The sequence below is a fragment of the Scomber japonicus genome, chromosome 16 (assembly GCF_027409825.1).
Source record: "Scomber japonicus isolate fScoJap1 chromosome 16, fScoJap1.pri, whole genome shotgun sequence".
NCBI lineage: Eukaryota > Metazoa > Chordata > Actinopteri > Scombriformes > Scombridae > Scomber > Scomber japonicus.
In genome coordinates, this window is record NC_070593.1 from 2,647,176 (window position 1) to 2,659,217 (window position 12,042).

The following is a 12,042-nucleotide window of genomic DNA, read 5'->3' on the forward strand; positions in this document are numbered from 1 at the left end:
TCTACTCTGTTCAGCACTTTGTTAAATCACGTCACTTTATTTAAAACATATATTTTAGATTCAGACTTTATATATTATAGATGAAAAGAACTCAATATTTGTGTACTGATGGTTTTAGAAATGCTTCTTATGTGTGCTGTGATAGTTTAAATTGAGCTGACATGTTCTAACCTCAAGATCAGGAAAGAATAAGAATAATTGTTGATTGTTCATCTTTTTTCTTTGAGTTTTAAATGTGTCTTAAACTATGTTTTACTTTAATTTTGCTCTTTTTTTGTCATAACCATCTGTCAAGCACATTAATGCCTTCATGCTTGTACATACATACAACTACCTTTATAAAGCAGTTTGGTGCAAAATCTGTTGCTTTTTAATGTGCTGTATAAATAAAATAAACCTGAAAATTAAATGACTTCAGATTCACTGACTCAAATTTCATCATTATCATCATTAACAGGGGTTGGAGTTTGCTCGACCAGCTTATGGGTGCAATAGAACAAAATCAAACACTGATGTGTTTTTGTAGCAGCCAACAGACTGCAGCAACTGAACAGAGTTTGGAAAGTGGTTAGATTTATATATTTTAACTCTTTGTGCAAAAGTGAAAAGTGGTGAGGGTGACTAATAAAAACCAACAGTACTGGTGGTGCTGCATTGATAACATGGCTCCTACAGTTAAACATTCATACTAAAAGCAAATGGTTGTGAAATATAAAATCAGGGAGGCCAAAATGTCCCAAATGAACATCATACTGCATTGAAGAAGGCTTTAAACTAGCGATTGAGACCATAAACACATTTTGAAAACATTTACTGAGGTTAGAAATCAAGTTGGTGAATTCTCCATTGACTTGTATAGAGACGGTTGCCCCCTGGTGGCCTTTTGATAGAATGCAGTTCTAAGTTACTTCCACGTTGGCCTCATTTCAGAGGACCAGAACTCCCCGCCTGGCCAGGAATGGAATCGCCAATCTTCCAATTGGTGGCTGTTATTTTTCATGTGTGAGAAGCTTTTGCCAAAATGAGTCTTTAAAGAAGGTATAATATTAACAATAACCAAAATATACCCCTCGATGTCTGATTGGGTTCAGGCAGGTATAACCAGGTCTGATCTTGGTTTTAAGGCCTGAGCAGGACTCTATTCAAGACCCACAAATCTAAAATAATAAAATACTTCAAGTTAGAAAACAAAGCAGCTGCTGCAGTTTATCTGAAATGCTGAGTGTTCAAGTATCGGTACAAAGGTGGATTTTAAAGCTCAAAACAAATTCTGGCTGTAAACATCACGCGCCACAATTTAGGAGACTTATTGGAAACATAATCTGAAAAGGAATCAGCCCTTTCGCTCTTTATGGTATCATTAAAAACACATTAAATGCCATAATGTACCATCGCTGCAGCAATTCAATACAACGACGAAAACGACACAAAACAAAATTATGGTAAAATCTCAGGTTTTGAAACTCATTCCAGAATTGGAGAACAGCTTCATAATGTTTGGTGCATGTGGGACATAAATGAGAAGGTACAGATTATTTAACTGTGCTGTTTCTACAGTTCTCATCTCCTGTAATGAACCACACCTCAGTTCATTGTTCAACATTTACGGCCGGGTAATGATCTCGCTTACCACAAGACATAAACTGGGAAATACAAGTTTCCCAGAAATATACAAAATATCCTCTTGGCAGGAAAACAAGTCTCTGCTGTGCAGCTCCAATGTGAATTATCAAAAATAATGAGAAACAATATTTAAAAGGTTCTGGGTAAAGAAAAACAATCCAAAAAACAGTAAAGGTAACTTCTCAAAAAACAATCTGCATGTATATTAGATGGAAACGTGTTTAACTGTTGACAAACAAACAAAATTGAGTTTTAAAGTCTGATAAACTAAACTAGTACTGACTGTAAACATCACATGAACAGTTTACGATCAGACCCTTGGCTCGTTATGGTGTCATTCAAACCAAATGAGATGCTATAATTTACCACTGGTGCAGCAAAAATGTGCTGTATATTATAAATCTACAGTGCTCATCTCCTGTAATGAACCAAACCTTACATCTATTACTGTTCATGGTTCAACATTTACAGCCTGGTAATGATCTCTGACCACAATCACAAGACATAAACCAAGAAATACAAGTTTTTCTTCCTTGTTGAAAAGAACATATCAAGGCTGATGATACAGGTTTAACTTGCACAAAGAGAGAAGACGGTCAGCAGAGAACATCGTAAATACTGAGAAGACTGAGACTTCAACCAGCTGTTGACTGAACAACTTTCTGCACTTGGAGCTGCGACAGACTGGTTCCAGTCTTTGAGCTTTCTACCTGCTGTGTTTGTAGCTTCACATTTAGAGGAAATGGCTTCTCAGACACAAGCAAATTACTCCTGTCCGATCTGCTATGAAATCTTTCGAGATCCAGTCCTCCTGCCATGCACCCACAGTTTTTGTAAAGCCTGTTGGAAGCGGTGCTGGACACAGAGACCAACTCACCAGTGTCCAATTTGCAGGAAAAGATGTTTGCAAAGTGATCCACCTCAAAACATGGCACTGAGGAACCTGTGTGAGGCTTTTTTAGCAGAGAGAGCTCAGAGAGCTGCAGCAGGAGCTGAGCCTGTCTGTAACCTGCATGCTGAGAAATTTAAACTCTTCTGTTTGGATGATCAGCAGCCAGTGTGTGTTGTCTGTATGCATTCAGAAATACACAGAAATCACAGCATCAGAACCATCGACGAAGCTGCACGGGATTATAAATGCGGACTCCAGGAGTTCCTGGATGTTTGGCGGAAGAAACTGGAGCTCTTTAATGACATTAAAAGAAACTTTGATCAAACAGCAAAGGACATTGAACTCCAGAATACAGACACAGAGAGGCAGATTAAAGAAGTGTTTTCAAAGCTTAAACAGTTTCTCCAGAAGGAAGAGAAGGTAAGGATCACTGCACTGAGGGAGGAAAAGCAGCAGAAGAGTCAGATGTTGAGGAGGAAGACTGAGGCTCTAAACACTCAGATAGCAGCTCTTTCAACCACAGTCAGAGCCACAGAGGAGGCAATGCGAGCTGAAGATCTCAGTTTCCTACAAAACTACAAGACCACAGCTGAAAGAGTCAACCAACCCCTGCCTGATATCCCAAAGCCAATCTCAGCTCTGTTAGACATGGCCAAACATCTCAACAACTTGACTTCTGTCATTTTAGACAAGATGAAGGAGCTGGTAACTTCCAAATTTGAGGTCCTGCAGCCAACGACAAACACTGACCCCCTGCAGTACTCTACTAGAGACCAAGAGATATCTGACTTACACAACAGAGCTTTGTCCAGGGTTAACGTTGGTCTCGCTCTGCCAAGAAGGAGTCAAGCTCCAGTACTAAGTAATACAACCATAAAAAGAGTTGCTGCAACTGAAATACTATATGCTTTCCATCCCCTTCAGCCAGATCCAGATTTATTAAGCACAAAAAAGAATTATCGTTTGACAGCTATGTAGCATTTGTCTGTGTATACATAGGCACCAGGTACTGTGTATATATGTCTGTATGTGTGATTTAAACTTAAATTCAAATTTTACTTTTTTAAAAGTCTCTCTCAATTTGAACTCCACTCAGGCAGTTCAGCAGACATTTCATTGTATATACCTGTACGATAAACTATTATATTATATATCGCCATATCAAATATTCAGCCACTGTATAGAGTTTATTGTTTGTTTTCTTTATTGTATTGGGTAAACCTAACTTACCCCATTTATAATCGATGAGGAGCTTCAACATAAAAAAGTCTACAACCTTCAAAATGAGCAGAAAAGCCATAGAGCACTTCTGTATAGAAATAATAATTACTGTATAATAGGGATGGGCAATTTCGAATATTCGTCGACGTGACGCACGCGCACACGCTCAGAGAGAGAGAGAGATCCATTCATAATTTCACAACTCAACGTTTTATTTTTATACCTAAAATGACTATAAAATAGAGTATGATGGTCTACGCCACATCCTTACTCTTAACTCACTGCACCTCATTATCTTTGATTTTTTTGAAGTTGTTCCACACGGAACTTTTTGACGGCTGTACTAGTCTCTGCATGTTTCTCCGTTTGTAGAAGAGCATTTAGCTAACGTTAGCCCTATGACGTTAGCCCATCCACACCGCTATAGCTAATCTTATACTGCCCTCGTGCGGATAGGAGCCGAACTGCACGCCAAAAAAGGAGGAGATAAAAAGACGATAGTTCATATATTTATTTATGCTTTAGTCACATTAACTATTCGATTTTTTACAATGTAACGAATATTCGAAAATTGTGACCCATCCCTACTGTATAAACTTCATGAAGGTAGGACTGTTGTGTTGTAGTGAATGAATTTAACTTGTTGAGTGTATTCATGTGATCAGGTATCTTTATGACGTACCATGATGTTCATTCTGTTTTTTTCACTTTATTTAAAGTCTATATTTTAGATTCAGACTTTATATAATTTTAATGTGAAAAGAACTCAATATTTTTGAGCTGATGCAGTGATTGTTTTAGAAATGCTTATTATTATTATTATTATTATTATTGTTATTATTATTATTATCATCATGTGTGCTGTGATCATTTAAATTGTGCTGACATGTTATAAACTCAAGATCAGTAAAGAATAAGAGTAAACTGTTGATGCTTTTAAGATGCAGCTTAATACTTGTGCATTTATCTGATTTCTTAAATTTGGTTTTTCAATGTATGTTTAAACTATGTTCTATTTTAATTTTGCTCTTTTTTGTCACAACCATCTGATATGCACATAAATGCCTTTATGCTTGTACATACATATAACTGTCTTTATATTTGCTTTTTAATGTGCTTTAATTAAATGACTTCAGATTCACTGACTCAAATTTCATCATTATCATCATTAACAGGGAGTGGAGTTTGCTCAACCAGCTTATGGATGCAACAGAATAAAATCCATCACCTTTTACTTTATATATATATATATATATATATATATATATACACATATATATATATACATATATATATATATATATATATATATGATAATTACAACAATTATTATGACAAATCAAGTTCAGCTGACAAAGATGTTTGCAAACACACACCTTTGGCGCAGCAATGGGACCAATTTGGGGTTAAGTATCTTGACCAAGACATTAGGAGCAAGGAATCGAATCGCCAATTTTCCAATTGGTGGAGGACCCACTCTACCTCCTGAGCCACATCTGTTATTTTTCATGTTTGAGAAGCTCTTGCCAAAGTGAGTCTGTAAAGAAGGTATAATATTAACAATAACCAAAATATACCCTTCGATGTCTGGTTGGGTTCAGACCAGGCGGGGAGCTCCGGTCCTCTGAAATGAGGCCAACACGGAAGTAACTTAGAACTGCATTCTATCAAAAGGCCACCAGGGGGCGACCGTCTCTATACAAGTCAATGGAGAATTCACCAACTTCTCACTTGATTTCTAACCTCAGTAAACGTTTTCAAAATGTGTTTATGGTCTCAATCGCTAGTTTAAAGCCTTCTTCAATGCAGTATGATGTTCATTTGGGACATTTTGGCCTCCCTGATTTTATATGTGACGATAAAGCAGGGTATGCATTAGGGCGTGGCTACGTCCTGATTGACAGGTTGATTGACCAATGTCCTCGAGATCCAGCCCTTGTAACCATAGCAACCTCCCCGATCCACTCATGGCCCCGCCTCATGCCCATATAAGTAGAGTCCGTGTTTTAATTTTTCCCAGCATGCACCTGAAATTTTCAAGATGGCGCTGCCTAGATCAGAAACTATTGGCTTCCAAGCAGCAGTCCACAAACTAATGGGTGACGTCATGGATGTTACGTCCATTTCTTTTATACAGTCTATGGTTCAGACAGGTATAACCGGTCTTGGTTTTAAGGCCCGATTCTATTCAAGACCCACAAATCTAAAATAACAAAAGTTAGTTAAAATACTTCAAGTTAGAAAACAAAGCAGCTGCTGCAGTTTATCTGTAATGCTGAGTGTTCAAGTATCGCTACAAAGGTGGATTGTACTGATACACAATTAAGGAGACTTATCAGAAACATTACCTGCATGGAATTAGCCCTTTGGCTCGCTATGGTGTCATTAAAACCACATTAAATGCCATAATGTACCATCAGCAATTAATACAATGACGACAACAACACACAACAACATTATGGTTTTGAAGCTCATGCCAGATATGGAGGACAGCTTCATAATTTTTGGTGCATGTGGGTCATAAGTGAGAAGAAGGTACAGATTATTTATATGTGTTGTATGTTATAAATCTACAGTTCTCATCTCCTGTAATGAACCACAACCCACATCTATTGCAGTTCATGGTTCAACATTTACAGCCTGGTAATGATCTCTGACCACAATCACAAGAGATAAAAACAATCTGCTTGTTTATTGGAGGGAAATCAAAATGTGAAGAGTGTTCAAGTGTTGGTATGAAGTTGAGTTTTAAAGCTAAAACTAATTCTGACTGTAAACATCACGTTAACAGTTTAAGAATGTCAGCCCCTTGGTGCATTATGGTGTCATCATTTTTATTACTATTATTATTACCAAATGAGATGCCATAATTTACCATTGGTGCAGCAGGAATGTTATAAATCTCCCTAAATCTCCCCTGTTCATGGTTCAACATTTACAGCCTGGTAATGATCTTTGACCACAATCACAAGTAATCAACCTTGTTGAAAGGAACATATCAAGGCTGGTGATAAAGGTTTAACTTGCACAAAGAGAGAAGACGGTCAGCTGAGAACATTTTAAATACTGAGACTTCAACCAGCTGTTGACTGAACAACTTTCTGCAGTTGGAGCTGCAACAGACTGGTTCCAGTCTTTGAGCTTTCTACCTGCTGTGTTTGTAACTTCACTTAAAGAGGAAATGGCTTCTCGGACAGAAGCGAATTACTCTTGTCCGATCTGCCATAAAACATTTAACAATCCAGTCATCCTGTCATGCAGCCACAGTCTTTGTAAAGCCTGTTGGACACTGCGCTGGATACAGAGACCAAATCATGATTGTCCAGTTTGCATGACAAGCTGTTTGCAAAGGGATCCACCTCAAAACTTGGCGCTGAAGAACCTATGTGAGGCTTTTTTAGCAGAAAGAGCTCAGAGAGCTTCAGGAGGAGCTGGGTCTCTCTGTAATCTGCATGGTGAGACACTCAGACTCTTCTGTTTGGATGATCAGCAGCCAGTGTGTGCCATCTGTCTTCACTCAGAAATACACACCAAACACCGCATCAGAACCATCGCCGAAGCTGCACGGGATTATAAATCTGGACTCAGGTACAGCCTAGATACTTTGCGGAAGAAAGTGGACCTTTTTAATACAAAATTTGATCAAGCAGAAAAGAACATTGAAGTCCAGGCTAAAGACACAGAGAGGCAGATTAAAGATGTGTTTTCAAAGCTTCAACAGTTTCTACAGAAGGAAGAGAAGGTCAGGATTGATAAAGTGATGCAGGAAAAGAGGCTGCATATTGACAAGTTGTCCTTAAGTAAGACTACATCAAACACACAGGTAGCAGCTCTTTCAGCCACAATCAGAGCCACAGAGGAGGCACTGCTAGCTGAAGATCTCCGTTTCCTACAAAACTACAAGACCACAACTCAAAGAGTCAACCAACCTGTGCCTTATATCACAGAACCAATCGCACCTCTGTTAAACACGGCCACACACCTCAACAACCTGACGTCTGCCGTGTTAGACAAGATGAAAAAGGAGATGGTCACCAAAAATTAGCCCCCCCCCCCCCCCCCCCGTGGCCCCTTCTCAGCAATAGTTCTGCTCTGCAAACAAGGAGTGAAACTTCAAACCTAACTTACCCCATTTATATCGATGAGGAGCTTCAATATAAAAAACAGCACAAGTCTACAACCTTCAAAATGAGCAGAAAAGCCTTAGAGCACCTCTCTAAAACTGTATAGCAATAATAATTACTGTATAAACTTCATCAAGGTAGGACTGTTGTGTTGTAGTGAATGAATTTAACTTGTGGAGTGTATTGATGTGATCAGGTATCTTTATGACGTACCATGACGTTAATTCTGATTTTTTCACTTTATTTAAAGTCTATATTTTAGATTCATACTTTATATAATTTTGATGTGAAAGGAACTCAATATTTTTGAGCTGATGCAGTGATTGTTTTAGAAATGCTTATTATTATTATTATTATTATTATTATTATTATTATTATTATTATTATTATTATCATGTGTGCTGTGATCATTTACGAGCTGACATGTTATAACATCAAGATCAGTAAAGAATAAGAGTAAACTGTTGATGCTTTTAAGATGCAGCTTAATACTTGTGTATTTATCTGATTTCTTAAATTTGGTTTTTCAATGTATGTTTAAACTATGTTCTATTTTAATTTTGCTCTTTTTTGTCACAACCATCTGCTATGAACATAAATGCCTTTATGCTTGTACATACATATAACTGTCTTTATATTTGCTTTTTAATGTGTGATATAAATAAAATAAACTTGAAAATTAAATGACTTCAGATTCACTGACTTAAATTTCATCATTATCATCATTAACAGGGAGTGGAGTTTGCTCGACCAGCTTATGAGTGCAACAGACTAAAATCCATCACCTTTTACTTTTTTTTATAATATATATATATGATAATTACAACAATTATTATGATAAGTCAAGTTCAGCAGCAACTAAACCTGCATATAATCAGCTAACAGGCTAGAATGGTAAATGGACTGAACTTATATAGTGCTTTTTTCCCTGTTATGACCACTCATACACTGATGCCAGCAGCTACCACACAGGATGCCAAGAGGAAACTAACCATTCATAGAAGACTTTAGGAGCGAGGAATCGAATCGCCAATCTTCCAATTGGTGGATGACCCACTCTACCTCCTGAGCCACATCTGTTATCACATAAAGCCTTCTTCAATGCAGTATGATGTTCATTTGGGACATTTTGGCCTCCCTGATTTTATATGTGACGATAAAGCAGGGTATGCATTAGGGCGTGGCTACGTCCTGATTGACAGGTTTATTGACCAATGTCCTCGAGATCCAGCCCTCGCAACCATAGCAACCTCCCCGCTCCGCCCATGGCTCTGCCTCATGCCCATGCCCGCTACCTAGATTAAAAACTATTGGCTTCTGAGCAGCAGTCCACAAGCCAATGGGTGACGTCATGGATGTTACGTCCATTTCTTTTATACAGTCTATGGTTCAGACAGGTATAACCAGGTCCAGTCTTGGTTTTAAGGCCCGGTTCTATTCAAAACCCACAAATCTAAAATAACAAAATACTTCAAGTTAGAAAACAAAGCAGCTGCTGAAGTTTATCTGTAATGCTGAGTGTTCAAGTATCGGTAAAAAGGTGGGTTGTACTGATACACAATTAAGGAGACTTATCAGAAACATTACCTGCATGGAATTAGCCCTTTGGCTCGCTATGGTGTCATTAAAACCACATTAAATGCCATAATGTACCATCAGCAATTAATACAATGACGACAACAACACACAACAACATTATGGTTTTGAAGCTCATGCCAGATTTGGAGAACAGCTTCATAATCTTTGGTGCATGTGAGACATATGTTAGAAGGTACAGATTATTTAAATGTGTTGTATGTTATAAATCTACAGTTCTCATCTCCTGTAATGAACCACACCTCACATTTATTATAGTTCATGGTTCAGCATTACAGCCTGGTAATGATCTCTGCCCACAATCACAAGAGATAAACTGGGAAATAAACATTATTCTTCCTTGTTGAAAGGAACATATCAAGGCTGGTGATAAAGGTTTAACTTGCACAAAGAGAGAAGACGTAGAAGAAGAAGTGCAAATACTGAGAAGGCTGAGACTTCAACCAGCTGTTGACTGAACAACTTTCTGCAGTTGGAGCTGCGACAGACTGGTTCAAGTCTTTGAGCTTTCTACCTGCTGTGTTTGTAGCTTCACTTAAAGAGGAAATGGCTTCTGAGACACAAGCGAATTACTCCTGTCCGATCTGCTATGAAATCTTTTCAGATCCGGTCATCCTGTCATGCAGCCACAGTTTTTGTAGAACCTGTTGGCGGCGGTGCTGGGCAGAGGACATAAAACACCATTGTCCAGTTTGCAAGACAAGATGTTTTGAAAGTGAGCCACCTCGAAACTTGGCGCTGAAGAACCTGTGTGAGGATTTTTTAGCAGAGAGAGCTCAGAGAGCTTCAGCAGGAGCTGAGCCTCTCTGTAGTCTGCATGCTGAGAAATTTAAACTCTTCTGTTTGGATGATCAGCAGCCACTGTGTGTTGTCTGTATGCATTCAGAAAAACACAGAAACCACAGCATCAAACCCATCGACGAAGCTGCACGGGATTATAAACACGGACTCCAGGACAGCCTGGAGGCTTTGCGGAAGAAACTGGAGCCCTTTAATGATGTAAAAAGAGAGTTTGATCAAACAGGAAATTATACTGAACTCCAGGCTCAAGACACAGAGAGGCAGATTAAAGATGTGTTTTCAAAGCTTCAACAGTTTCTACAGAGGGAAGAGAGGGTCAGGGTTGATAAACTGAGGGAGGAAAAGCAGATGTACTGTGAGAGGTTGAAGTTGACTAAGACTACTTCAAACACACAGGTAGCAGCTCTTTCAGCTACAATCACAGCCACAGAGGAGGCACTGCGATCTGAAGATCTCCGTTTCCTACAAAACTACAAGACCACAGCTGAAAGAGTCAACCAACCCCTCCCTGATGCCCCAGAGCCAATCCCAGCTCTGTTAGATACAGCCAAACATCTCAACAACCTGACCTCTGTCGTCTTAGACAAGATGAAAAAGGAGATTGTCACCTCCAATTTCAAGGTTCTGCAGCCAACAACAAATACTGAGCCCCTGGGGTACGGTTCAAGATACCGAGAGACAACTGACTATTGTAATACATTCAGTAATGCATCCAGGAACAGGTTAAGTCTTGCTCAGCCAACAAGGAGTGAAACTCCAGGACCACACCATGGGGGTTATGGTCTGGGTAACCGACTAGGCAGAGCTGTTTCAACTCAAAGACTAAATACTCCCTTTGATCCTGAGCCAGCTCCAGGGCTCTTAAAGAAGAAAACTAAGAGTTGTTGGTCTCTGGCAGAAACTTGAGCACAAACAACAAAATGAGCAGAAAGCTGAATCAGCATCTCTCCAAAGATGTATGAAAACAGTAATTGTTGTTTGCTGAAAATTGTATCTCTGCAATCGTTCATTCTTAGTTTCTCTTTGAAAATCAGCTAATTAAATATTCAGCTGCTCAGAAATATTAAAACCAACGTCTACAGCCTTCAAAATGAGTAAAAGAAATATAGAAACAATAATTACAGCATGAACTTCATAAAGGACTGTTGTGTTGTACTCCATTAATGTGATCAGATGGAGTATTTATGTATAAATGACCATGATGTTCATTCTACTCTGTTCAGCACTTTGTTAAATCACTTATATCACTTAGTCACTTTATTTAAAACATATACTTTAGATTCAGACTTTATATAATTTTGATCTGAAAGGAATTCAATATTTGTGTACTGATGGTTTTAGAAATGCTTCTTATGTGTGCTGTGATAGTTTAAATTGAGCTGACATGTTCTAACCTCAAGATCAGGAAAGAATAAGAATAATTGTTGATTGTTCATCTTTTTTCTTTGAGTTTTAAATGTGTCTTAAACTATGTTTTACTTTAATTTTGCTCTTTTTTTGTCAAAACGATCTGCCAAGCACATAAATGCCTTCATGCTTGTACATGCATATAACCATCTTTATAAAGCAGTTTGGTGCAAAATCTGTTTGCTTATTAATGTGCTATATAAATAAAATAAACGTGAAAATTAAATGACTTCAGATTCACTGACTCAAATTTCATCATTATCATCATTAACCAGTAGTGGAGTTTGCTCGACCAGCTTATGGGTGCAACAGACTTCAATCAAACACTGATGCTTTTATTTTAAGTGTAGCAGCCAACAGACTGCAGCAGTTTGGAAA

General features: G+C 38.3%; 1 protein-coding gene across 1 annotated transcript; it reads left to right on the forward strand.

The window, feature by feature from the left end:
* Nucleotides 1–10,002: 10,002 nt before the first annotated feature.
* Nucleotides 10,003–11,163, forward strand: LOC128375795 (E3 ubiquitin-protein ligase TRIM35-like). The gene has a single exon (XM_053336211.1). The coding sequence runs from the start codon at nt 10,003–10,005 to the stop codon at nt 11,161–11,163; it is 1,161 nt and encodes a 386-aa protein (XP_053192186.1).
* The last annotated feature ends 879 nt before the right edge of the window (nt 11,164–12,042 follow it).

Coding starts and splice junctions, on each gene's coding strand:
- LOC128375795 (XM_053336211.1), top strand. CDS start 10,003: ATGGCTTCTGAGACACAAGCGAATTACTCCTGTCCGATCTGCTATGAA.